This window comes from Haemorhous mexicanus, chromosome 11 (assembly GCF_027477595.1).
Source record: "Haemorhous mexicanus isolate bHaeMex1 chromosome 11, bHaeMex1.pri, whole genome shotgun sequence".
In the NCBI taxonomy this organism is placed as follows: Eukaryota; Metazoa; Chordata; class Aves; order Passeriformes; family Fringillidae; genus Haemorhous; species Haemorhous mexicanus.
The window spans coordinates 10,985,228-11,011,588 of record NC_082351.1 but is presented as its reverse complement, the minus strand read 5'-3'; the positions used below and the strand labels follow the sequence as shown (position 1 = coordinate 11,011,588).

The 26,361-nt window shown below is 37.7% G+C and overlaps 1 protein-coding gene across 10 annotated transcripts in view; it reads right to left on the bottom strand.

Annotated features, from left to right (window-relative positions):
• CACNA2D3 (calcium voltage-gated channel auxiliary subunit alpha2delta 3) overlaps nt 1–26,361 on the bottom strand; it is a 414,102-nt gene that overhangs the window by 75,241 nt on the left and 312,500 nt on the right. For all 10 annotated transcript variants that reach the window (XR_009487851.1, XR_009487850.1, XM_059856396.1 and 7 more), the window contains 10 exons: nt 18,158–18,241; nt 13,128–13,199; nt 12,842–12,903; nt 10,942–11,009; nt 9,191–9,236; nt 8,941–9,038; nt 8,029–8,122; nt 6,343–6,438; nt 5,071–5,192; nt 4,423–4,503 (listed from right to left, as the gene is read on the bottom strand). Coding sequence is in view for 8 of the 10 variants with exons in the window: in XM_059856396.1 (XP_059712379.1) it covers nt 4,423–4,503; nt 5,071–5,192; nt 6,343–6,438; nt 8,029–8,122; nt 8,941–9,038; nt 9,191–9,236; nt 10,942–11,009; nt 12,842–12,903; nt 13,128–13,199; nt 18,158–18,241 (823 nt within the window). In the remaining 2 variants the exon portion in view is untranslated. The remainder of the gene's footprint in view (nt 1–4,422; nt 4,504–5,070; nt 5,193–6,342; nt 6,439–8,028; nt 8,123–8,940; nt 9,039–9,190; nt 9,237–10,941; nt 11,010–12,841; nt 12,904–13,127; nt 13,200–18,157; nt 18,242–26,361) is intronic.

Genomic DNA, 26,361 nt, shown 5'->3' with positions numbered 1-26,361 from the left:
TTCTTTATATATTCCTTCCTTGTACTTAGGTACCATACAAACAAAACTTTTTTGCAATTCTATATTTGCACCAATTGGTGGGAACAGAAACAAAACTCCACCTGTTTTTCTATCTGTTTACATCTAATATAACACACCCAAAGAAGGCATGGCCTCTCCACTTGGGACACTTGGGAAGCATTCAAGATCTGAGTGGACACAGTTCTGGGGGATCAGCTCTAGCTCAGATTCTCTCAAGAGTTAGTCCACTAGGATTGGACTAGATGACCTTAAGAGATGAATTCCAGCCTCTGCAATTCATGTATTCTGCTGGTCTGCACAAAGTGAGGCAAAAAAAAATTCAGGAAAATTGTAATTTCAGCTTTTCTAAGCAGCCTTGTATAAAAGAAAAATGGGCAATTCCTCCTCATCTCCTTCAAATTCTAAATTTCCAGTGACTGTGAGACTAAAGACTTTGCCTGTGCATGGTGTAATCCTTCATTCTTCTGACTCGGTGTCCAGAGCTTTTTACTAAGCCTGCTAAGGACTTTTCCAATGAAGCCTGAAATCCAGGTTCTGCTTGTTCAATGAAGAAATCTTAAGAGGACTTGACGATTTTCATCAGACATTTTCCTCAGCATTCTTTGATATTTTTTCTTTTCCCTAAGAAGATTATGTCAGTTGTGTTGCCTTTAATTAAATAAAACAAGGAGCTAATTTTCATGTTTTCTGTGAATAGTGATGGCCTCTTTCAACAAGAGGAGCTTTTAGGGTCCTATACTGGACTGCAGCTTTTGAACTAAAATGCCTCTACAGGGAATTGCATTTTTGAAGGCTCACATATCTTGTCAACACTCAAAATCTCAAGAGAGAGCAATTTTTTGGCTTTTAGACCCTTCTTTGCTCCATGATGACTTTTGTTTGCTTGCTTCCATCCCTGTATCTTCTTCAGAACTTTCTAGGTGGACAGTACATTTAATAATTTTTGTAACTAAATCATACTGATAAAACCATCATCTCTAGCTGAAAAATGGAAACAAACACATACACAGCACATAGAAATTCTATGCTGCACTTATCCAGGAGCCTCTGTGTTTGCCACTTGAAAGTCAACATCCAGCTCACCATGAAATCTCAAAGAGGACAAGACTGGAATGCTGAATTCTACCAACATTAAGCAGAAATGTACTGCCCTTCATGTCAGCATCATAAAACACAGTTCCATCTTGACTTGCCTCAGTTTTAATAGCTAAATCACTACCTAAATTCAGCTTCATCTTTGTCACCCAGAGGAACACTAATGTTCCAGGAATCTCACTAAATTTCAAGACTGGGGTCTGGGGTCATTCTCCTATTTTTAGTTCTTGTTAAGAAGAAAAAAATCCACATTTTACTCTTCACTTTGTAACTGGGCCAGTTTAAAGATGCTCAGTATTTCAGTGTAATATTGATATAGAAGACATGGCCACAGAAAACACTCAGCTAAAGAAATTTTGAACAGAAATGTGCTCAAATCTAAAGAAAGCCCTGCATGCAGTACTACTCTCACTTCCCTCCTGCAACTAAACTGAACACAGCAATAAATATGATGGTACTACACTTATATTAAAGATTTATGTACACACCTTCTATAGAGATTTGCATATATTGAAGTAAAAAAAAAAAGAAAATCACAATCTGAATTGCAAGAAGCAGGAGAGGTTTTTGAAAAAAATCACATGGGCTTTTTGCCAAGAAGAAAAGGCATTCTGAATTCTGACAGGGAACTGGTATTGGTAGGTACAGATGGTGAAACAGCAGCAACACTCAATTCTTCTGTAGTTACAGTTGCCAGACTCACTGATTCCAGGATTTTTTGTACATTTTACTATTTTGTACTATTTTATACAGTTGAATCTTTGCTATTTGCATTAAGCCTTAGACTTTTCTATGAAATCTGTTATAAGTGATGGGTTTCCAAATAAAAAACACAAAACCCCAACAAAAACAAACAAAAAAATCCCACTACAAACGAACAACAACCAAAAAAAAACCAATAACCCCAAAATAAAACAAAAACCCAAAATCCAGTCTATGGATTTTGCAGTAAGAGTTGGTTTTGTTCCTTTTTTCCCCTCTCATGTGCAGGAATAACTCAGTTTTCCATTTTATAACAACGTTCTTGTTTCTTTCTGCCAGATTTAAACTCTTGTAGTGATCTGCAATAAACAACATTCTGGCACAGCTTAATTTTCAGTCAAATCCCTCTAGGGAACAGAGTGATTTAACATGAAATGTGTATCCCATCCTGCTGCTTACTGTAATCTACTCAGACCAAATGGGGATAAGGAATACTTACTTTACACAAATTAAAATGAGATGTTTTGGCCAAATTTGAGCTCCAATGGAGGTATTTGAAAACATTACCCATAATCTTACTTTAGTCTCCCAAGTCAAGCTAATAAAAACTTCAAACTTCTCCCATTTATCACTGCTCCAGTTTCTGCCTCCAAATCCATTTTACTTAACACAGAACATTGTCAGCCTTATAATAAAACCTAAAAATTGAACTACAGGCTGAGTACTTTCTTGAAAGTTTTCTGAGGGAAAGTAGGACTGACAAGTCACATTCATGATCTTAAGGAGAACAAGAATACTGCAAGCACTTCTTTGTCTCTGAGAGGCTGCAGCTCAGTGCAGGGTCAGTGATACTTTCATAGAAAAACATTTGTATGGACCCAAAGTGACTTCCCCCCAAAAAGAAAGTCACCTGAAAACATGCAATACAAGAGGGAGAGGAAAATTACTCAAAACAAACTCTTAAAAATGCTTTGTACTGTAAACAAAATATCTAGAACATCATCTTTAAAGTTTACAGAACTAGGAATAAAAAACCACTGATGTGCTTCAGAGTGAAGGTACACTGCTCTTATTTTTCATGGCATTATCCTTTTACAGATACCATGGAAATCTTCTCCATGCTATGGCATTAAAAGGCTTTCAAGACCCTGTGTTTATTTTAGATAGAAATATGGGCCCCAAGAAATTTTAAATGTTCAATAATAAACAGAATTAATGGGGAAATGGAAACAACACTTGCTTTTCTCTTTTACAATTACTAAAAATAACAACCCCAAAACTTGTTAATGGTGTATTAGAAGCAATAATATGTGATACCTTCTCAAAGTCAAAATCAAATTGCAAATAATTGTGAGAAAAGAATAAATATCAGGATGGCTATTAACCCTACACATTTTAGAGATGATGGAACTTTTTCTAACTCCAAACAACTGAGAATTCTAGAAATAACATCAAGCTTCTTACTTGTACAGTGATAAATCTCAATTACATCTTCAGCACTTTGCAGGTAACTGCATTGATATTACTTTATTAATGCTGTTTTATGCTTTAACAGGAGTATGAAGTCAAAATTAAGATTTCATGAAATGTTGTAGAGGAATTCAATAATTTCTGAAGAATGCATCTTGTGGACTGGAGTCAGAAAGCTGCTTTCCTGTTGAGCTTTCAAAATCTTTACTTATCAGTGAAAATATTCAGTGTTTGAGGAAATCTTCTGTATTTGAGATTTCCCATTTTTCTGGCACATTCATGTTTTTTCAGTATTTTATTCACTGCATTTTAAATAGTATTTTAAATACCAGAAAAAAATTAGGTGGTTCTTGCTTTTGTGGTAAGTATCTATTTTTTCCTGAGATAAGAGAGCTTGGATTCCAGCAAAATAAATCATAAGGTTTATCAAAATTCTTTCCTTCTTCAAGGTCAGTAACAATTGGGAACTAGAACAAATCTGGTCAGATAAGCATCTAAACTTAAGTTAGGAACATCCAACAATTTCAAAATTACTTACTCTCAGTTTGAAATCAGTCTGTTTTATCTCTATTCTGTAGCTGCCACACTTCACCTTTTAGTCTTTAGGTACTGTTATAGTCTTGGCTGACAGACAGTACAGCTTTGTTATTCAATTTTAATGCTCTGAACAAACCAAATCTCTGATAATCTAGACAAACTCACCACATTGTATTCTGTTATAAAACAATCCTGTTATAGCACAGAATTTTCAAACATGAAGCCTGTGTGGAATTTTTACACATCAGATAGCCCTTTCTTATATTTCCTTTTCCTTATCATAATAATCTGATTTATGATGATATAGAATTTTGTCTACCAAAAATGCTTTACAGATAATGGTAATTTCCATAAAGTCAAACTCAATAGCTCACAGGGAGATTTGGGAGTCAATTAATAAAGGATCAAGTTCTTGGGGAGAGGAAGCATTAAATGCTCTCCACACTGAGTCATCCAATTATATTTTATAGGTGCAACTGCATCTTCCTCTCTCTTAAAAGATTTGATAGCTACACGTGCTAATCCAACAGAGAAAGTGAGAAACTCATAAACTGATTTTAAAAAATTAGCAACATGTATAAACTTCAGCAATTGTACCTGCAACCACTGGAGATTTCCTGTCATCCAGAAGCTGAATAGCAGTACTGGCTGTCACCACATTGCTCTTGTTGGCAGTTTCTGTGGGGTGCATTAAGGGGGAAAAATAATTGAAACAATCTACTGCAAAATGAGGAAATTCAGGGTGAGTTTCCCCCTTGGTTTTAGATAACAGTCTAGGTGGATATAGTGTTCAGAAAATAAAACAGGCAACATCACATATGCACAGAACATACTGGCACTGGCATTTTAAATTCCCCAGCATGCCAAAACCAGGCTTAAAACACTGAAATGAGCCATCAGATTTTGCCTCCCCTGCTAAAAGGGGCAGTGAAGGTGACAACTGGCAGGGCTTCTCCATAATGTGGACATTTACTCTGTTGGACTTGTGCTGCTTAAAATACTTGTTCAAATGTAGTTCTGCCTGAGCATGTACTAAATGAAAAGTGTCACACCACACTTTGGGGTTTCATTTGCAGCCCCATGAAACACAGCTGGTCAAAGGACCAGTGAAGCAGCTGCAAATTTCAGTGCCCAGTTCAGATCAATATTTGAGATCAGCTACAAAGCCCACTCTCTACTGACACTCTTGGGATCCTATCAGCATTAGGCATGGTTCAGAATCCAAGGAATGACAAAATTACAGACCTGTGCTGAATGGGATTGAGTAGACAAAGCTCCCAGGTATTTGTTCAGCAGCTCTTCTGTACCAGAGTGGAAAATGGTCAGCATTAAAAATGTTCTCCTTATCTTCAGCTGTCAGGAAGTCTCTTGAGAAAAAAGAAAGAAAACAATTGTTGTTTGTTGCATAGCACATAATTGTTTCTAGCTTTGATCAAAGCTAGAAACACAAAAAAAAATAAAGCAGCAATCTTTTACAAAAGAAAATGGTTTTAGCACAATTTTTCTAATAATACTTGCTCAATAAAAGAGGTAAATTTAGTTACTAATAATTATTTGTGACACACAATAACTTTTGTTGTGAAAGACATAAAAAGCACTAAAACCAGTACCTCTTAAATACCACTGAAATTGTTTTTACTGATTTGTACAAATAAAAAATGCTTAGACTAAAAAGCCTTTTCTTTCAGCACAATAAAAGAACTGTAAGCTGCACAAGGTGGAAAAGGCACTGGAAATCTGCTAGTGTGTTGCCACTAGCATTCACTCTTTTTTACCTAAAAAAAGGTAATTTTACAGCCCATGTTCAGAGTACAACGTAGAGGGTGGTAGTGGACAACCAAATACTTTATTCCTCAGTAATTTCAGGGAATGTTGACAGAAGAAAATTTATGTCAAGAACAAGTATAATGTCCACTCCATTGTTCTGATTTTCTGTCTGACAGTGACAAATTGTAGTGCTGTTGATGTCACCTACTTGTACAACAATATCTGTCCTCTGATAAGCCCATAGAAATTTATATTGTATCAAGCTAGTTTATCTATAAATATCAATATCACAGATTTTCTTTTATGTGCATAATACCTCCACTAGCTTGCATGTTCTCCAAGGACAATGGGAAACTCTTGTACCATGAGGTCTCCTGATTGCTGTTTCACCCAGTCCAATTGTGTCCCTTGGCTTTATTTCAACACCAAAAATATTTTCCACAACAATGATGCAAAATCCCTGAAAAAGGCTACAGGTATTTGATTTCAGGTGGTGTAGTAAAAGGTGTAGCTTGTTTGCAATTTGCTGTGAAGAAGAGAGATGTGAGGCTGCAGGTGTGTGTGCAGTGAAAGCAGATTTATAGGCTACAGGTGTAAAATAGTTCATTGTTCTAAAAGTTCCAGTCAAAGAACTAATTTAAGGGATCCTAGGATATCTTTCTAACTTGCTCTGTGTGAAGGCTTCATAAAATAAACTATTTTTTTTCCTCTCTTTTTTCCTCTGGCTGCCAGGCACAGTTTGTGACTCACTGGTTGGTCAGCTGCTCTGGCCCCACAAACAGGTTGATCCGAGAGAGTCCAGTCCGTGTCCCAAGGAAGGCAACTTCCACCCCCTTGTCAGAGTTCCTGAAACACAGCAGAGCACAAGCACAGCCAAAGCTTGAGACAGTAAACAGAGAAAGCTGCTTCACTGCCACAGAAAGCACAAGTGTACACGTCTTTAAGCTTATTCTATGCATGGTTCCCTTATTTATTGATTTACTTTAACTGCTGGTTTTTAAGTTATAGTCATCTGGGTTTTGAGTGGTATGCAGTTAGAATTGCTGTTTAGACTAAGAATCCCTAACAAGCCAAGCACAATAAATTTTGTAGGATTTGTAGGAAGGGATTATACGTATAGAATATTAGAATAAAAAGGTGTGGCATAGCTATATACAAATTATTTAATAACCAGTGACACACAGTGATTCTGAGATGGGCAGGAGGTCCAAGTCTTGCTCCCAATCCATTCTACATTTCTGTGCTATATTTATGCTTCAAGTCATAGCTGTGACTATTGCTCAGGTAAACAAACATTTTATAACAGGCAGCTGAGATTTAAACTTAGCTGCCATCAGGACAGGCTTTAGCCTCTAGAACTTGGGGGAAAAAACCATGGCAGGCAGCTCCAGCTGAACTCCTCTGCTGCACTGTTATCAGTACCAAGTAATTTTAAAACTAATTCTTGTATGGCTGCAAGAACTTCAGCCCCATTACCACAAAACCAGGGACCAGAGCCATTTTCTTTTTTCATTAACAAGACAGGCTGAAGCAAAATCAGAACCTGAAAGGGCTTCAAAAGTCTCCCCCTGGCATCATTCCACAGCTGTCCTTCTGCTTTGGATCTGTTATTTCATTGTGTAGCATGACACCTTGCACCTCTCAATGGCCACAGTTTATCAGCATGCAACAATTTCTTATCTTTATCTTCCCAGAGAAGGCTGGATAACTCTTTGATGAACCAGATCCTATCATGTTGCTTTTATTCATTCAGTAGGAGTACATGCTGTACAGCAAAGTATTTTTTCATTTGAGTTTTAGAAAATGGTTGAAATTTAGGAAAATCTAATCAGGATAATCTCCCAAATTGCCTTCCAACCACTGTATTTCATGCAAACTGCCAAGCTTAACACCAGTTTACTCCAATATGGAAAAAATCTTATTACTTAACACCTTAGTATATCATAGCACAAATGAATAAAGTAGAAGATATAAACTCTGAAAAGGACTGGCTAATCTCCTGACTCTCCCTAACAGGAACCTAGATCCCAAGTAGTTCTGGAAAATAAACTACTAGATTAATGAAATTTTTTTCCAGTGTAAGTTTTTCTATATATAATTTATTCTGAGACAAAGTACCAATTGCATTAATAATTTTGGTAAATTTTGCATTAAATGTCCCAAGTACCCTTTGTTAAAAATACACAGCAGTATAAGTTGCAATTAGGGTACAATTTCACCAGTTTTACTGTGGAAATTTCAGCTAATCATCATGACATACTCTGTAAGATAAACACTTCACATTGAACTCAAACTTGATGGCATTTAGGATTAAAAGAGTTAGTGTAATATTTTCAAGGATATCAGGATTTGTAAGACATTCCACCAGTTCATTAACATAAATAATAAAAATACACCCATGACTGATGAATTATGATGGACACAAAGATAACTTACTCTGATTTATTCAATGCTAGACTGGTCCAATAAGCTTCAATTGGTGCACTCACAACAGCATCAAACAAAACTTCCTGGATTAATTCTTTATCACCTACCACAGAACAATAAAATCAGTAAATGTATGTGCATATAAAGACCTTTTTTTTGTGACTAAACAATAGATTTTTCTTGCATTTTATTTTATCTGTGATATGCTTTCAAACTTTTTGCACTACGAAGCATTTGCTACATAATATTACAGTGTATTTTACCACTGTGCAGTTTTTCACATATAATTTCATTGCATTAGCAACAATTTTAGGTCAAAACCCAATGATATTTCACTTCATGTAACTCATTCATGTATATATCATTTAATGCTCATGTCTGCATGTGCCATAAGGTTACAACAAGTAGGTCTAGTAACAGTCACAAAAGCTCTGCATTCCTGCAAACATACAGAATATGAACCATCTGAATTTTTTATTCTGCTTTGCAGTTCAGAAATGCTAATTACATATGCATCCTCCCTAAAATACTCATGAAATATCAGGTATATTCTTTAGAGGCGTGATTCCCATCAGTCCTGTTTAATTCATAAACCAGATGGGGTGATAATTTTGCATAGTACAGCTACACCACCTGAACAGAAACTTAAATGTTTGGTACAGGCACATAGCTTACTGTAAAAGTTGAAAATTTGTATCATAATTAATACTACTACAACTAATACATAATTAATTCTAATAAATAATAATATCTTTATTGATACCCTGAGAAAAGCTCAAAACCATATGAAATTGCAAAGCAACATCAGCTAAGCAATCCTATCACTGGTTGAACTAAATAGCTTTGCATTTTGTGGAAGGTTAGGTTGGGCAGTTTTTGGCTGGATAAAGGCTGCAAATCCCCATTTAACCAAGTACTTGCATTGGAGCAGGGGCTCCTTCCCTGTGAGGTAGCGTCTGATTGCTTCCAACTGAGTCATCTGCCGGTGCTCGGGGTGCAGGTCAGTGTTGCAGTAGGACCTGGGAACACGTTGTCAAAACAGTAAAAAGTTATATGTACAAGCACAATCTTTCTTTGTCTTTGAGCATAAAGAATTGGGCTCTGAAAGCACAAACAATATGAAACCAAGGCGAGTAACAGACACTAATTTCATGCTTTATTTAAGGCTTACCATTCGTCTGCTAAAGATACATCAGGGTGTTCTAAATCATGTAAACCTGTAACAGGAATAATAATGGGTTATTTAGGGAGAAGTCTGGGTAACAGATGGTTATTTGCATATACTCCATAATATAAACCCTTCTTGGAAAGTACATTATTACCATAATGAAATAAATCACAGTAAACTATGTTCAAATGCACTTCAGGGTCTAACAAACCAGAAAAACTAGTTAAATCAGATCTAAAACTGAAAAGGTATGAAAAAAATTTTGTGCTGATATGTTTAACTTATGTGAGTTACTCACATAATATATTTACAGTTTAGAAGACAATTTCAGCAGAGACAAATGCAAAATGGTAACAGACTTCTGTTCATACTCCCTTGTTCTCTTTGGCCAGTAAAGTTCTTTATGCTAAAATACACACTTCTCACTTCATGTGAGCTGTTCTCCCCTCTTATAAAGAAAAAATTCATTAAGGACAATTCCCTCAAAACCTAAGCACACAGCCCATGAACACAAACAGCAATTTATGGGATTGTTCAGAAAAGGTTTTTTGTACTAACAGGTCACACATATGCTTATAAATAAGAACCATATCATTAGTTATATAGCATAATAAAAATGTACTTTGGCAATTTTAAAAACTCTTAAACCACTTATCAATAGACAATAAGCAAACAGGGTTCAGAAGGCAGCATCTGGGTCTAACCCCCTGGAGTACACAATGAACAAGCACAGAGCAACCGTGACTAAGGAGGGCAGGGAAGCCAAAACTGGAGCTAAAACTGTGGTCCCTGGGGAGGACAGTGAGATGAAGTGAGAGAGAATCAGTGAAGGTAAGAGTGGGAACTGCTATGGTTCTGTTAACACTTCTGGGGGTGCATCTGGGACTCAGACTGCCTGAGATGTGGGGCTGGATTAAAGAACATCAGTGACAGGGATGTTGGGAACAGGCTGGGGAGGGAGTAGTTCCAAGTCTCCTGTTTGGCTCCTTTGTAGCTGCTGTGCAGATACTCAAACCTCAAGGCCCTTCTTTTCATATCTCTCCCGAGTAGAAGAACATATTCATGTCCCAAAATACAGCCAAAGAACAAAGACCTGAAGAAATTAGCTTTCTTATTTAACAACACTGACAACACAAGAAGAAGAGTTGGAAATAAAGGCTTCATCATAAAATCTGAAAGCATTCCTGTATTGAAACACTTTTTGATCAGCAGATTCTAAAATTTTCAACCTTTCCTTTAACATTCTGAAATGCCTCCACTTTTCCTTCATCTTCAGAAACCTTCTTGCCAAACAACTTTATGACTCACACAGCTGACTCCTCCACTCATTTATTTGGGGACTTATCAAAAAGCAAAACCAAAGAAAAGTTCTTTCCCTGGGTACTTCCACTATTATTATAAACATGCAAATCCTTGTAGCTATATGCACATACCAGTTATAGCTCTGAATGATTTCACAATGTACAGTCTGTGAACAAAACCAACAGCCATTACAGTGTTCTTAGTGGTTACTTCATTCAGAAAACACCACAAATAATTAACATGGGGCTATGAGTTGTTCTCTGAAATATTGAGAGAAGAGGTTGGAAGATGATCCCATCTAAAGAAGATTCACAAACAGTCTGACTACCCTGTGAAGTAAAAGATCTTTAAAGAAAAAATAGTTCAACACTCTTATGGAATCTGCAGACAAGGAACTACCAAATTAACAATAAAACTACTGTGTAAGCCACATGAGAAGGTAGGTACCTTACCTTCTTCTACAGTTACATTCCCTCTGAAGAAGTATTTTCCATGTCCTCTAGAGAGAGCCACACCTAAACTGTGCAGAGAAATAAAGCAGACCTTGAAATCTGTGAGACAAACAATAGCAGACATTCAGAGCTATTTTCATTTTTAACATTTCCAGCTCATGTACTATGATTAACTTAAAACTGTTTGTTTCCAAACCCTCACCAATTATATTTATTGTTCAATTAGTTGCTTCAATGATGTCTCAGTTCTGATGTGCCTGCAACAATTGGCTGTATTTATGTGTGCTTGGAGGTGCAGCAAACCATTATTCCCTGGCAAACTAATAAATGAGCCCCTCTAAGCTCACTGCTGCTCACCCAGCATGAGATTTCTTCAGCTGAGCCTTGAACATGACCACGGCCTCACAATGAGGGAGACAATTTTTTGTAAATCAGAGGAAGCTGTTGAGAAACTGCAGAAGTGTGGGAATTGATGGTGCTACTGACAGGAAAAGAATTTCAAATGTGACAACAGCATCATGACTCCTCCTGGACTAATTTTTCTGTGTTTCATATTTTTAGCTAGCATAGCTCTTTTGTATTGACTTCAGCTTCATAAATCTCAACAGTTACACACTGAGTTTTGGTCTGGTTTTCAGCCTACCATTTAAAACATCCAAGTTTAATGAAGTGGCTGGGGGATCCCATGCCTCTTGCTATTGAACACAAACACAGAATACCTTCTGACATTCATTCATTCATTCATGGGGATTATCCTGAGCTAGGAATCTGCAGTAATCAGCAAGACTGCAAATGCATGGGCTTGAAGTACATGGAGAGGCACCAAATCCAAGAGCACACAAGCTGCAATCAACAGCTCAGTCTGGAAAAGGGCTGAACACTAAACATCTTTGACACCACGGTGTGCAGTTGTCCCAAATCTACACAATAACTCAAAACTAGATACATACCATGTTGAAAAAGGACTTTTCCTAACTATGTTTCTGTCCTTAGCACCATATCTCACACTACATGCATGTACATTGCCCAATTTCTGTTTACCTAATAGTGCAAGAGTGCCAGTGCCAAAGAAAAACAAACAAAACCAAAACAGCAATCAGAAAAAAACTCCACAACATGAAAACAAAACAAAAAACCCACTGAGTATTATCACCCATCAGTAAATGTTAACATGCATTAGAGGTCACAGGAATGTGCCTGTAGTTTCTCTGGGTGGTAATGTAGCTCAAGTTATGTGAAACTCTTCCATTGAAGAAAATTTCAGTTGAGTATCACAACTGCCAAACTCCTGCCTCAAGTGCAAAGTACAGTTAGGACTCTTTTGTTAGCAGATTATTTCTAGTTCAAATATGAGCATTTTTGAAGGACTACCTGTTTTTCCTTTCCTTTTTTTTTTTCCCTCCTAAAATATATGCAAAAATTACCAGCTTACTTGGTTTTAGTTATAGAAATCCGCTGAAGGTCGTTCAGAGAAAAAATACATCCAAACCTCAAATTGGAAGTGAAATACTATCTCTTTTTACATTACATTCTTGTTGTGGAAAAAAATAATAAAATGGGGCTCAAGATGTAGTTGCTTAAATGGATTATAGTATTTATAGCTCTCCAAGTACTTGCGAAAGCCTTTAGTTCAATCTAAACCTCAACTGAATATTTTTTCAATGAAACGTAAGCCATGACAAACACTGTGAGTTTGCCTGTGTGAGCTTGCACAAACTTTCCATCCCTGGAAAAGCTGAAAGGAATGCTGGTAGGCTCCTTTTCCTTGCTATTTTCAGCATTGTCCAGGGATATTTCATTGTCAGCCTGTGCTGATGAGCTTTTAATGAGTTCACAAGGTCTGTATAAGCACAAATCCAATGAGTTGGGTGAAATGTCCATTTATTATGGCCAGCTCTACCTGAATGGAGTACCCTTGATGTCTGTATAATAGTAGTCATTTGTCATCACCAGGACCCGCTTCTAGATTCACAAGTCAGAAGGAGAGAGGGGAAGAAGTTAGTTTGCTGTAAGATATGTATAAAAGATCAAGTGGTTAGTCATGGACATAATTAGAAGCAAAGTTTATGTTCAGTGAGTGAAAAAAAATATACTGCAGGGAACCATATTTACAGCAATCTTAAAAATAATTTTAAAATTATCTGCTTGCTTTATATTTAGTTGGAATACTATTATAGATGTTTTACCCCTTTATCCACTGTCTTCTTTACTTCCATGGAGAATTTTCCTGTTTTCCTGTTCACCATTGCATTTCGAAGCTGAAATGAAGGAACTGTGTGTCAATTCCTTTATTTACTTTCTCTGTAATCCTTTAAACTCAGAGCTCCCCAGTACACCATTTGGCCTAAGGAGCACTCCATTTTCTTCATTCTTTCATTTCCAATAATCCTACTACACACCGGAGAACCCATTTACCAATTTTATTAGTGACTGTATAAGCCAAGGCTCCTGCCATACTATTTCAAGCTAAAGTACATAAGATAGGAGCTCTTAGCATCCTTCACAGTAAGATACCTTTTTGTGGAATAATCTGGATTTTATTTGGCATGAACCATGTGACTACTATTCTGTATTTACTGCATGGCAAGGCCAGGACTAGATTCCTAGCTGTATTTGGCTGGTTAGACCAGGGCCCAGTGTTTAAATACAGCAACAACTACACAAATAACAAGCAAGCAAAAAGAGAGAAGACTCCTTATCTTACACTCTTTTTTCTGCTTAAGAATCTACATTGGGCTGCACCCTTAAGGAGCACCAGAAACTTTATCCTGACTGCATCAAAAATTAGCACTAGTCCACAAAACCAGAATGGCAGCCCATGGGACCAGGGGGAACACAAGGCCAGAGTGCTTCTCAATTCCCTCTGGTTGTCCATTGGTATCCAGGCACCCCTTAAAAGGTATTAAATTTTAGCTCTGTAGTGGAAGCCCTAGGCCAGTCACAGCTTTAACAATTGGCCTGGACCTCTCCATGTCTTCCAAAAGACATTTTAAATCCCCCTCAAAAATGAATTTCATTGCTTTATAAGCCAAAAATTCAGAGAAGCTAGGGAAAACAGAAAACAAATGGAAAAGGGTTTATATACAATGATTTAGCTGCTGCTCTGCAAGTAAAATCTGTTACTTTGTAGATCACCACTACAAATACACACTCTTTTCCTGTCATTTTCTTTTTCTACATGAACTACAGGCTCCCAAACCTAGGAGCTGCTAAGTCCCTGGCATATCATCCCTAAAACCTCTGCCCTTAGCACACCTTGGTGCTCCCTGCCTCCCTCCCAAAGGACACACAACCTCTCTCTCACAGAAGAATGTGCCATGATTGTGAAAAGATTAAAAAAACCCAACAACCATCCCTACCCTGTAAGCCAAAATGACCATCAGTGTCCCCAGGGATGAGGACAGGGTCTCTGGGTTAAAACTGAGCAAAGACAAGACAGGTGTTTTGAGAAATCCTCAGCCTTCAGGTTTTGAATTTGCCTATTCATCAGTTCACTTTAGGGAAGAAATAAAAAAGTTGCAGTTTAACAGTTTCACCATCCATAAATGGAAATATTTAATTTGAACACTCTTAGATTTACTAATGGAAGACGGGAGTTGTTTTGCTTTTTGTGGGAAAAAGCACCTTTAGATCTTTCACAGCTGTAATTTTTATTACAATTTGAAAATTCCACTATTACAAATCAATTTAGCATTTAAAATGCCGGAAAATATTGGCAAAATGAGCATTTTTATGTCTCTTCTATTGCATATCTTTCTAAACAAAATTTTGGACATCATGTTCCTGCTGAATAAATATCCCCTGTTCTACAGCACCTCATGCCAGATTGAGCAATTCAGTTGAGTTTTAAAGAGAAATTGTGAAGACATATGTCAATGTGCTCTGCAGGCTGAGTTAGTATGGAGGGGAGAGAGAATCACCAAACTTGCCAGTGAAATATCTAATTTTATTCTCACAAACAAGTTGAGCGGGGCTGACCTATCAAAGACTGCAAACTTTGCAGCTCTTTAAATTTAATTCTAGGGCAGCTAGATTTGAATTAAGAGTCTTACTCTTCTGTCAGTGAGTGTAAAAGAATAATTTTTAGCTGGAGGCATATATATAATAAAGCATATATTTTACTGTAGATTTTTTTTAACAATACATAATAGGCAATTCTGGAAATAGTTTCCTATTTTAAGTTTTGTGGTTTTGGACTTGGAGAGCTGGTCTTAATTAACCATCTACTTTCTAACATTTACAGAACAGTTCCATTTATCTTTAACATGGTTTTCATTTTTCTCCTCTTGGTGCCTGCAGTTGTCTAAGACCCATTCCTCCCACAAGCCTCAGGCAAGTCATAGATTTACTAAAAGGATCTCCAAACTCTCAGTAGTGTTTAAGATCAAGTCTGCATGTGGGATTTAGACTTTTACTCTTTTTTTTTTTTTCCCTGCTTGCTGTGATTGCATTTCTTGGCTTTGTAATCTGGTTTCTCAGCTCTTCTGCAGTTTCATCTCCCTCCTCAAATGCATAAAATAAGCACTGCCTCAGCTGGCTTCAAGCCCCAAAACATTCATTCATGGTCTTTTTTTTTTATTTGGAAAAAAATTATTTCATTCAGCTAGAAATTATACCAGAAGAAATTTAGGTGAGTTAATGAGAAAAAGGTTTCTATCCAAATTGAAACTTCTCCTCTTTGGTGCTGTGTATTTGCAAACCTTGCTGGAAGACACTGTTAACTTAACAAGCTCATGTTAAAATCTCTGTTTCTAATAAAATGTCTTAACAGCAAGATAGCAGGTATTGTTAAACTGGAAAATGAGCTGATATATTTATGACAACAATATTTCACAGTGAAAAAAATTCTAACCTTAGTTTGGCCACCTTTTCCTCATTGGATCACTGAAGAAAAGCCATGTCTTCACCTTTCAGAGTAATAAGCACTATTGCTCCTTCAACAAAATATCTTTCAATCAATTCCTAACAACTCAGTTTCACTGCTGCAGTATGAGATCATTCTATATTCTTGGAAAACTATGTAACCATGAAATTAATGTGGCAAAAAGTAAGAAAATGTCTTAATCAGCTTCTACGTAAGTGTTTCATGGGAGAAAAATATGCCAGTAGTAGTCTATGTTATTAAAAGCAGCTATATGAATACATTAATTCTTTGCCTCTGCAGTTGAATAAACAATGCTTTACTACTCAAGCTTGGAAAAAATCAAGAACATCAAATCTAAGACCTTGGGTGAAGCAGAGCCACATGTAACTTGTTTCTGTGTTACAATTAAAAATTCATTTTTAAGAAGCATATTTTATAGGCAAAAGAAAGATTCAGATTAAATGTATGAATATATTTTTCATCAAAATGTAAAATAAATTTTTTGCAGCCTTCAGATAAGACAAAGCTCAATTTTTAAAGAAATTTTCAAAAAAAGTGATGGAGCTTAGGGGTCTCAATCAAAGGCAGTACTTAGAGAAAGCTGAATCTGGACTTTCATGTGTACTCAGGTAGAATCTCAATTATAAATAAAACTTGACTTTCAATGTCACAGAAATAGCTCAATGTCCCATTATCTGAACCACTGAACTTCTACTGAGATATGATTAAATAAGTGAAAATTAAGCAGAGGAAGTAATGGAAGAAATGTAAAGGAAAAAAGAAAACAAACCAAGGAGAAATAACAATAAGAAAAATCATGAAGGTTTAAAATCTGTGTGTAACTACAAGAAGATTTGAAAGGACAGAGGAAATTTTAAAAGGTCATTAGCAGAGAAACTGGTTGAATAATAAAGGATCAAAGTTAAGAAAAAAAGCAGGGTATAAAACATGAGGCCAAAGAGATTTCCAAGATTGCAGAAGGCTGCTACAATATAGGAAAATCCTATGAGGAAACCTTAAATAGTGTGTGCATAGAAAATGACACAAAGCTATAAAAAAGTTGAAAAAGTTTGTGTGTGCACTCCAACACAAAATTTTAGGAAGTGAAGTGGCCTCTGAGGAGAGGCTGAGGACAATCTATCACCTGGTGAAACAGACCTTGCCTAAAACATAGATGAACTGCTTCACTATTCACCAAGGGGGCGGAGAGAGCAGGGAATACAAGATATATATTTTGTAAGGGAGAAAGAAAATACAGACTTCTGTCAGAAGAGAGATCAAGAAATTAGGACATCTGAAGACTGACAAGACTCCAGGGGCTGCTGTACGTGATCCATCCCAGATTTCGGAAGGACATGACACAGTAAATATGGGAACCTTCCGTGGATGTATTCAATCCTCTCTGGAAAAGCAGAGGTACGAGGGACTTGAGAGAAGCTAGCACAGGACTGATATTTGAGAAGGGATCCAGGAGACATCTATGAAAAATACAGACATGCAGTCGTGACTTTGGCAGGAGGGACCTTATGGGAAAAGCTAAATTACGGGACAGAAAGGTGAACACCTGGAGAGTTACGATTTAATTAGGGACAGTCAGCACAGATTCACACAGAACAATCATGCCTAACAAATCAGATTTATGGAGGAAGTGACAGGAAGAACAGGCAAAGGTTAAGCCATGGACATAAGGAAAGCTTTTGATACAGTACTGCAGAAAAGGCTAAGCCTGAAAGGTAAGAAAGAATAAGATAAAGAGCAAACTGCAGAGTAGATGGAGCGCTGAAAAACTAGGTCGATGGAAAGCATTGTGTGATAGACACAGGACTCCTGCTCCTGCAGCTACCCATGTGTCTGAAATTAGAGTTTGGAGTGAAACTCTGCTCTGCACATAGGTCAAAGAATCCAATGTTGTTTATTCATCTGATGTTCTTTGACTTTGTACAGTAAGTAAAAACCTCCCATTACTTCCATTAAGGAAAAAACGATCTCATGGAAAGAAGTTCAACTAATTTCTGAGTTTCATCAGTTGTCTGGGCCAGCCCTGAGGAGACATTCTATTCCTGTTTCTGGTGCTATATTTGCTATCCAGCACAAATACACAATGGGATGTATGGAGACTGCAAGGGTGATGAGTTTTACCAAAAATACAAAGAGTCTGTGTGTGTGGTGTATTCGTACATAGGGAAGAAGCAATGCAAAACAGCTACAAAATTCTGAATTAAATGAAAGGGTCTATTGTCCTTCCCTTCCAGAGAGCAGTCAGGTGGCCTCTCTAATGACTACTTAAACAGTTTCCAGGTACAGTAGTGGGATGCAACGTTTTCTGACAGGGTTTTAAAACACATCACTTACCACATCATCTCTGTCTTCCCACTCCACCTCAGAAAGATCCACACTGCTGTAGTTGGGCTTTCTTCGTTTCTTCCCCTCTTCATACTGGTACAAAAAATGGTGGAATAGTTAGCACATCCTTTTTTATTTCCACAACAATTTTCACATCAGAAGATTTAAAAAAATTCTAAATGCACGCTGATGGTCTGCAATACATTTAGCAGTAGTCAGCTTGATTCACACAAAGTGCACCATACTGCTACATAAATGCTCCCTGTGAAGTAAAAGACTAAAACTCATGATCATTTGCATCATCTCTTGCCATGATGCAGAGCTTTTCTGGATGGACACACAGGGAAGTCAAACTCAGCTGTTGTACCTTGTTCTTCTCCCCAGATGGAAAATACACAAGGCCTTAGATGTTGAAGTTTATGTTAAATATCTCCAACTTGCTCTTTCAGCTGTACAGGAAGTTATATTTACTATAATCTTATCAACAAAATGTTTACCCATTTCACTTCAAACAAGATAAGATGCAAGTCTTTGGGAAGTATGGTGTTAGCATTTGCTGATATTTCATTTTATCTACAACTTCATGGGGAAAAGTAACACAGTAATAATGATAATGTAGGGGGTTTTATCACTCCTCACTGTTACGCTGTAAATGGCACATTTAAAATAAACATTCTTGTGACAAATTAATTTGACACCGAGGTGTTTATAACGTGGGAAATTCTGCCCTCTGCTGAACATTCAAAGTCAGCCTCCTAGTGCAACACCACACAAACCTGGCCCAGTGGAAGAAGGAAGTACTTAGGAAGAATAGAGAATCTGACTGGATAAGTAAAATTAGGAGACTGCATTTGAAAAAAAGAGTAAATTTGGGAGAGGATTGGCTTAATGTGAAATCCGGTCTTTTGTCAAGAGAAACCACAAGTCTCTTTATGAGGCATGACAGGAGACATTGTGATGTGTGAAATAGCCCCAGATTGCTTTTGTGACTCCTCAGCAGCACCACAGAAGGATTGAAACTGTACCTGTAAGGCAATATATATGGCTGATTCTCCTCCCCCAGGCCAGGACCAGCTACACCATAAACCAAACCTGTCAGTGTCTGAGACAAGCAATTCATCACCACAGCCAGCAGTGCAGGCACTTTCAATCACCTTCTGCAGATTACAGACACCAAGGGAAAGCCTTGCTCTCTGAGCTTTAAGAAGGTTGTTCCCATCCTTTTTCTTCTCTGAATTTAAAGCTTTTATATAAATCCCACAGTTGCTTTTGTAGACCACAATACTTAAAAGCAGGGAAACAAAAATCTTCCTGAACAGAAAACTTTTAAAAATATCAAGTACAGCGTATTAACACAAAGAGATTTTGAGATGTAGCACTGCAAAGTTTCTCCCAGCACAAGCTTCACTGAGCTTCCATAGTTTTTGCTCATAAAAAATTGGATACTCCAGTTTTTCTTACAGACAGTTCTTTTAGGGAATTCTGTGGGATAAAATTTCGAGTCAATTCTCATTCTTTTGCATAAAAAATTCCCAGTAACTCAGCTGGTGTAAGTTCTGAGAAGAGATGCAGATGGAATTGAAAAGTATTTTCATGTGCTTTCCTTGCCCACTGTTCTTGTAACAAGGTTGTCTACTTCTTCTCTACTGCTATTCAACAGATGGGTAGAGAGATGTAAAGAACTTCTGCTTTCAGCACGTGCTCATACTCCAGACTTTGAATTCAGGCAGCTCAGTCCTACAAATAATTTTTTCTCTGTGACAGCCCTGATAGCCAGAGAGATAACCATACCCAAATACTGAAGAACAAAATTTGCAGCCAATATAATCAAATCTCACAAGAATTACACATGAGAGGATAACATCCCATTCATTACTAGGGCTTGATTTCTCTAGCTGGGTTTTGCAAGTCTTTCATTATGGCTGCAGCTATATCAATATTATCTTTAATCTTCACAGGGAGTAACTACATCTATTCTCTGTGGCTGCACCAATTAACCAAATAAATCTTTGATCTGATTCAGTCATTTTAGAATAGAAATGGTTACAGTCAAGCTCTGAAATACTGAGGGCTGAACAGTGTTGCAAGGACATGAGCTGGGATCATCTGAGTAGAGCAAACAGCTCCTGTACTGATTCCAATGTTTAATTACATCCTCCCTCACAGATGTTGAGGAGCTTCTGGGCTATACTGCATTCTCAGAGGGAGAATGCAGACCCTTATTTAGGACAAGAAAACTGGATCTTGTGTGCCTGACAGCAGAAGCAGGCTTCAAAGCCAAGGCAAACCATTAGCATCCTATTATGGGGCTTGTATTTATTGTAATCATATAGATCCCACACCTTGCACTCAGAGAGCAAAAACCAAAAGCAAACAAATGAAGATCTGGATAAAACACCCAAAGTTCTGTAGCAAAGAATCAGAAGCAATCATGTCTTAAAAATTCATAAAAGAAGACACAAAGCCAAAATCCCAATGGTCAAGAGTTAGGTTCTATAAGCATTCAAAGGAATTGCAAGTGCACTTAAATGCATTTAGGACAGGAACTAATAATCCCCATGAAAATATCACCTTATTCCCAGTGGAAAATTTACATTATGCTTATGTAAACAGGGCATCAAACACCAATGCAAGCAGATCAGATATAAAATACTTCATAAAAGTAATGCTGAAATGTCCATTCTCCTCTAGCTTCTTTCTGGTTTCATTGCTTAACTAATTTCTTAGTAAAAGTTATTCATGGACACTGAAGCAATTCCCCAGGTTTTAAAAATAGCATTCATCTATGTCTTCTTCTCTGGTAGCAAACCTAATCTAACCTTTTATCTCTGGGGCTCCTGGGTAAAGTATAAAATGCTGATTGAAGCCTGAAGCCAAACCCATCTGCAAGATTAGTATAAAGCATTGAAAAAAATCATTAAGGGACCCATTGGGAAAGATAGAAACCAGGAATTCTACCAAATTACTCTGATTTAAGTACAGGAGAAAAAGAACTAGATTTAAAATGTGTGCTGCTAGTCTTTGGCTTATATAAAATATGAGGTGATATTATATAGCAGTTAACCCTAGGGAGAGAAGAGAAGATACTGAAAAGTGTTAAATATCTGGACTGCAAAAGAAGAAACTCTTGGTCTGCTCAAAACTACAGGATGGTTCTAAAAACTTGTTTGTGAGAAAAACCCAGGATTTGGTTTTTCCATTAGAATGAGCTTTATCATATCTTACTCAGTATCTTTTGTTTGAGACTGGGCCAGACCCTTACAGCATTGGATGATTCAAACAACGTGTGATGTGTGTTGTAAAGACTGAACCACACTTTTTCACCACCCTGTGCACAACCATTTACATGTGCCAGTATTAAACTCTTTGCTTTGATTTTCTTTTTTTTTTATTTTATTAACACAAGCAGTCCCAAACCATCTGCCTTGAATATGACCAGCCACGTGTTTATAGAGTCAGAGTGTAGCAATCTGATCAAGGACAGAGCAAGCTACATCTTAACAGCTGCAATCTTGGGTCTAAGGTGATTGGAATTTCTCAGACGTGCTCCATCTGGACAATGGGGAGGTGGGAGAGAGGAAGTTGCTGTGATAGCAGCCTTGGAAGCATCACCAGATTTGAATGAATTTTCTAAGCCACAATGTGGAATCATCCGTGAGAAAAGCACCTAAAAACCAACCAAAACCTAGAGAGGTAAAATAATTTCAAGGAATACCTCTCCATTGCCAAACTACTAATGTGTACAAAAGTAAGGAATTAGGGACTCAAAAAACTCCTCCAATTTGAAAACAAAGCATCGTTCAATGAAGTTTCATCTTTTGGAACTAGCACTTCAAAATTTCCATAATGTATCAATCTCATCAGGGGTATTAATCTCATCAGCCTTTGAGAATGACCCCTTTTTCTTTGCTTTAGAGGAAACAAATGAAAATATGCAAGTAGATTTTGCTGAGCTTGAATTCTACATAATAAAATTCAGTACAATATAATCATTTCTATAACTAACTTGCACAAAGCCATCCTACAAAGGCATTCTTATCTACAAAGTCTGATAGGAAATCTTGAATGAACAAATATCAGAGGAAAAGACAAAAATTAACTAAAATTACACACTTTTCCATGCTGTTTTAAATAAACAGGCAGAGGTTTTAAGCACTGTCTTATTTGCAATTCCCTGGTCTGGGCAGTTATTCAGCTCTGAGACTGCACACTAAAGCTGCCACTTATTTATTGTCTGGGGTACCTCTGACTGTCATGCAAAGCCTGCAGCTTTTGGGGTGGAAATTGCATCAGACCTGACTTCCCATGGTCAGTGCAACATCCAAGATCTTCACCAGCCCTCCCAGCACGAGCTGCTGCTCTGTCCCACTGCTCCCACTGTGCAAGGGGAAAGTGTGATTTAAAAACAAACAAATAAATAAAACAACAACAAACAAACAAACAGTAGTAGTGAAAAATCCCCTTCCCTGCTTCACTTACCTATAACCTGACAATACAACACCACCCCCAGTGACTGAGCTTTCATTCTCCATGTGCTACTTAGCTCCAAACATTCTGCCTGGGGATATATGTGAAGCAGCATCTTAGCCTAAATCACTGCTGCTTGCCTTTTAAGCTCTTTATTCCATTTGGAATACTTTTTTCTCTGCTCACATGGTCCTGTTTTGTCATTTGTGATACTTCAATTTCACAGTTTCCATACAGTCTGCAAAATTCAAATGATTTCTTACTGATCTGCACTTAGCATTGAATCTGTAGAACAGTAATAGTTGTTCAGTCAAAAAACAAAGTTTGTTTTAAACCTCACAAACACACAAACCCCCTTAGTTTAATATTAAAAAAGGTAACAGACAGATTGTTTTAGGAAAACAGGAAAAACAGCTTCCCTGTCCAAAGAGAGATTTTCATGGCCAGCCTATTATGTAAGATGTTAGTCCAGAAGTTCCTAGGTTATGGTTGGTTGTAGAAACCAGTTATTTTGGATTGATTCTCCATGCCAGATGGTAGTGAAAAATTGCTGCACTATAAAATTTGCAAAAATACTGCAAAGAGAAGCTGAAAACAAGAGCCATGTCATTTGCTAGGGAAAAGAGAATAATTTAATTCTAAGTTTCCAGGCAGAGAAAAAGTAAGAGCTATTAGATGTGCCATGCACACAGGAGAACCCTCTAGCAAAACAACAGAAGAAAATAGTTCTCATGCCACATGTATTAACTAACTCTGTCTACTCACTCTCCTAATATGGGTTTGCTCTTCAAACAGTGCAGTGATGTTTAAAAAAATAAAGCAATATGGAAATACACACGGTGAAGTAAAAGTCAACACAAAGTACCAGCTTTAAGTCCCACACCTTGAGCCTGGCCAAGGAGTTCATCAGCTGGGCTCAGGTTCTCAGGTGGATTGCAGACAATTATCACAGAACCATGGATGTGATTTACTCCACTGAAGGGAACAGCCCCTCTATTTGGGATTTTATTTGCATTCTCGGGATTTATCATTCGGGATTATGTAAAACTGGCAGCTGCTTATAATTATTTGGGGTTCAAGTACAAATAATTAAAAACATCTGCCTTTATCTTAATACTACCAGACTTAAACCCATGAGCTCAGTTGTACCTAACTTCAAAGCTGAAAGCAAAGAATAAAAGAAAGCTTCACATATTGCTAACAAATTTTCAGTGATTCATTTATATGTACAACCAGTTATTCAACAGCCTTCAAACCTTTAATTATCTTTTAAATATATGTAATTTTGCACTTCTAATTAGATAGCAATTTAATGCTCTCACAGGGATTCAGATGGGCTGTCTTTTTTGAAATGTAAACTCCAATAGGAATAATCATTGGCATTCAAGTGATTGAATTCTTCAGTTATTTAAATGAACGTGAGGCATTTACACTGCTCAAATCATTTAAATATTCTGCTGTCAGCTACAGCTGTAGAGTTTTATGGAGTCAATGAATAAAGCAAGGGTAAGTGTAGGTTATCTCACGTTCCAGGCGGGACTCCCCAGGGAGAAATGAGATTTGCTGCTTCTGAAAGGCTAACACTGCTTAAGTGGGGCATTAATGTTTCCCCTGACACTCGGGTTTCTCTGGTTTTCTATATTAGGAGAAACAAATTTTCTCAAAATTTACAGCTACAAAAGACTTACTACTGATCTAGAATTTTCAAACTCTCCAGGTCCTTCAGCTTAATGCAGCACATGGTGACAGTGCACGTTCTAGGGATGAAATGGAACTCACTCAGGCACCTGAGCCACCAACATACTTTGGTGAGGGCACTGCAATATGACACAAAGCTTTGATTTCTAGGTGAACTCTCCCAGTCAAGACTGATCAAGTTAAAGATGTGCATCCTTGTATAGAAAGGCATCAGTGGAATTCCTTTACAGTGGTAAGAGCATTCCCAAACAGCCAGCCATAAACCCCATTACAAATCACACAGAGCTTATTTTGAGAGTAAGAATAAATGTCTCAATCTTCTCAGAGGTAGAGGATTTTGATTTAAATAATGCATATATTACAAAAATCATATAATCAAAATAATCATATAATGTAATACGTATATTACAAAATCTGTAGTAAGCAGAGATCTTATTAGATTAATTCATAAATCAGAACACATTTTTAGCCTCAGATTTATTTTTAAAATGGTAGAACATAAATAAAAGATGCAATTTTATTCAAGAATATATGCATTTGTCTTTAAATGCATATTTTCTTTAATTAAGAAACTCAGGCTCCTGCTTCAGGAACTCTGAGTATTCTACCCTAGTAATTACTGAAAACACTGAACCCTGTTCCACTCCCTGAACAAAAATACAAATCCCATTGCCAACTATGGATCAAAAAAGCCACAAACTTCATAAAAACTGGTAGCAACCTCTCTATTATTTATTGCAAACCACACAAACATTAGGGCTGAGAGGCAGCAGCACAAGCCCCTAACACCACATAAGGTTCACATTGGTGCTGATCTGTGACTGTGGCTGACACTCATCTTCCAGGGACATTCCTTATTTTCTCTGCAATCCCACTGCACTTCCCTAAGAAAGCAGTTTTCCTCTGGCACCAACCTTTACCAGACTGCAGAGTGACAGAGGCAGTAATGGGCAATTAACCACAATTAAGGTTAGACAGGTTAAGGTTGTTTTTAAGGGCAGTAAATGAAGTATTTATCCCTTGTTTCTCATTCTTCTTTTACATTCAGTAAACTCGTTTCCTTGGCAAACTGTAACATCACCAACATGACATATTTTCATTTTAAAATCTAGCAGTGTAACACCTGGCACACACCACAAGTGTTAAGAGGCTCCTGAAAAGCAGATGAAATCTGCTATGATCACAAATGAGGAAGACTGTGTTCTCATGTGCACATTTCACTACAGGTAAGGAGCCTCATACACCAAGTTAAGAAAAAACTGAAAACTCAGTTTTGAGCTCCCAAACAATTTATTACTTTTTAAATTTGCAGTAGGTCGAGGTTTTCGAGAGAATATAAAATTACAAATTACATCACACGACTGAAAATATTCTCTCGTGGAAAATAAAATACCACTCTGTGAAAATATAGGCATTTAGTCAAACCCAGCATATAGAGGCATTCTGATGTATTAAAGCAGTGTTAAAAAAAAGGGTTTTTCCCATCAGCTATAGTCTATGGCGTTCCCACTGGCTTGTTTTGGTAGGAAAGGAGACTTAAAAAGGGCATAATACAGGAAGACGTGCAATGGGTGCTCTTTAGCTACGCGACAAAAGTAAAAATTTAAAAAAAATGAAAAGGAGAAGAGGAACAAATGGGAAGCGGGGCGCAATCCCGCGGAGCTCGAAGGGCAGCGCGGGCGGCACCAGCCCCGGCCGGGGCAGCGCCCTGCGCGGAGCTGCGGCGCCACCTGGCGGCCGCCGCGCGGCACTGCAGCTGCCGGGATGTGCCCGCGGCCCGGGGCCACCCCCGAGGGACCCTCGCCCCCGCTGTATCGGCTCCTCTGTCGCGACTCATCGCCCTGCTAATGCCTTGGGAGGAACGGAACCCAAAGGTTCTTTCTGCTCCCTCTGGGGGACGGTGGCCGGTGGAAGCTCCCCGGCAGGGCTGGGGCTGCTCCAGCAGCATCTCAGGATTCAGGGAGCGCCTTCCTCTCCTTCCTGCAGCCCAGCCGTCAGCCTCACCAACAGCCAAGTTCATTCAAAAAACCAGCAGAAGAATCAAGAGA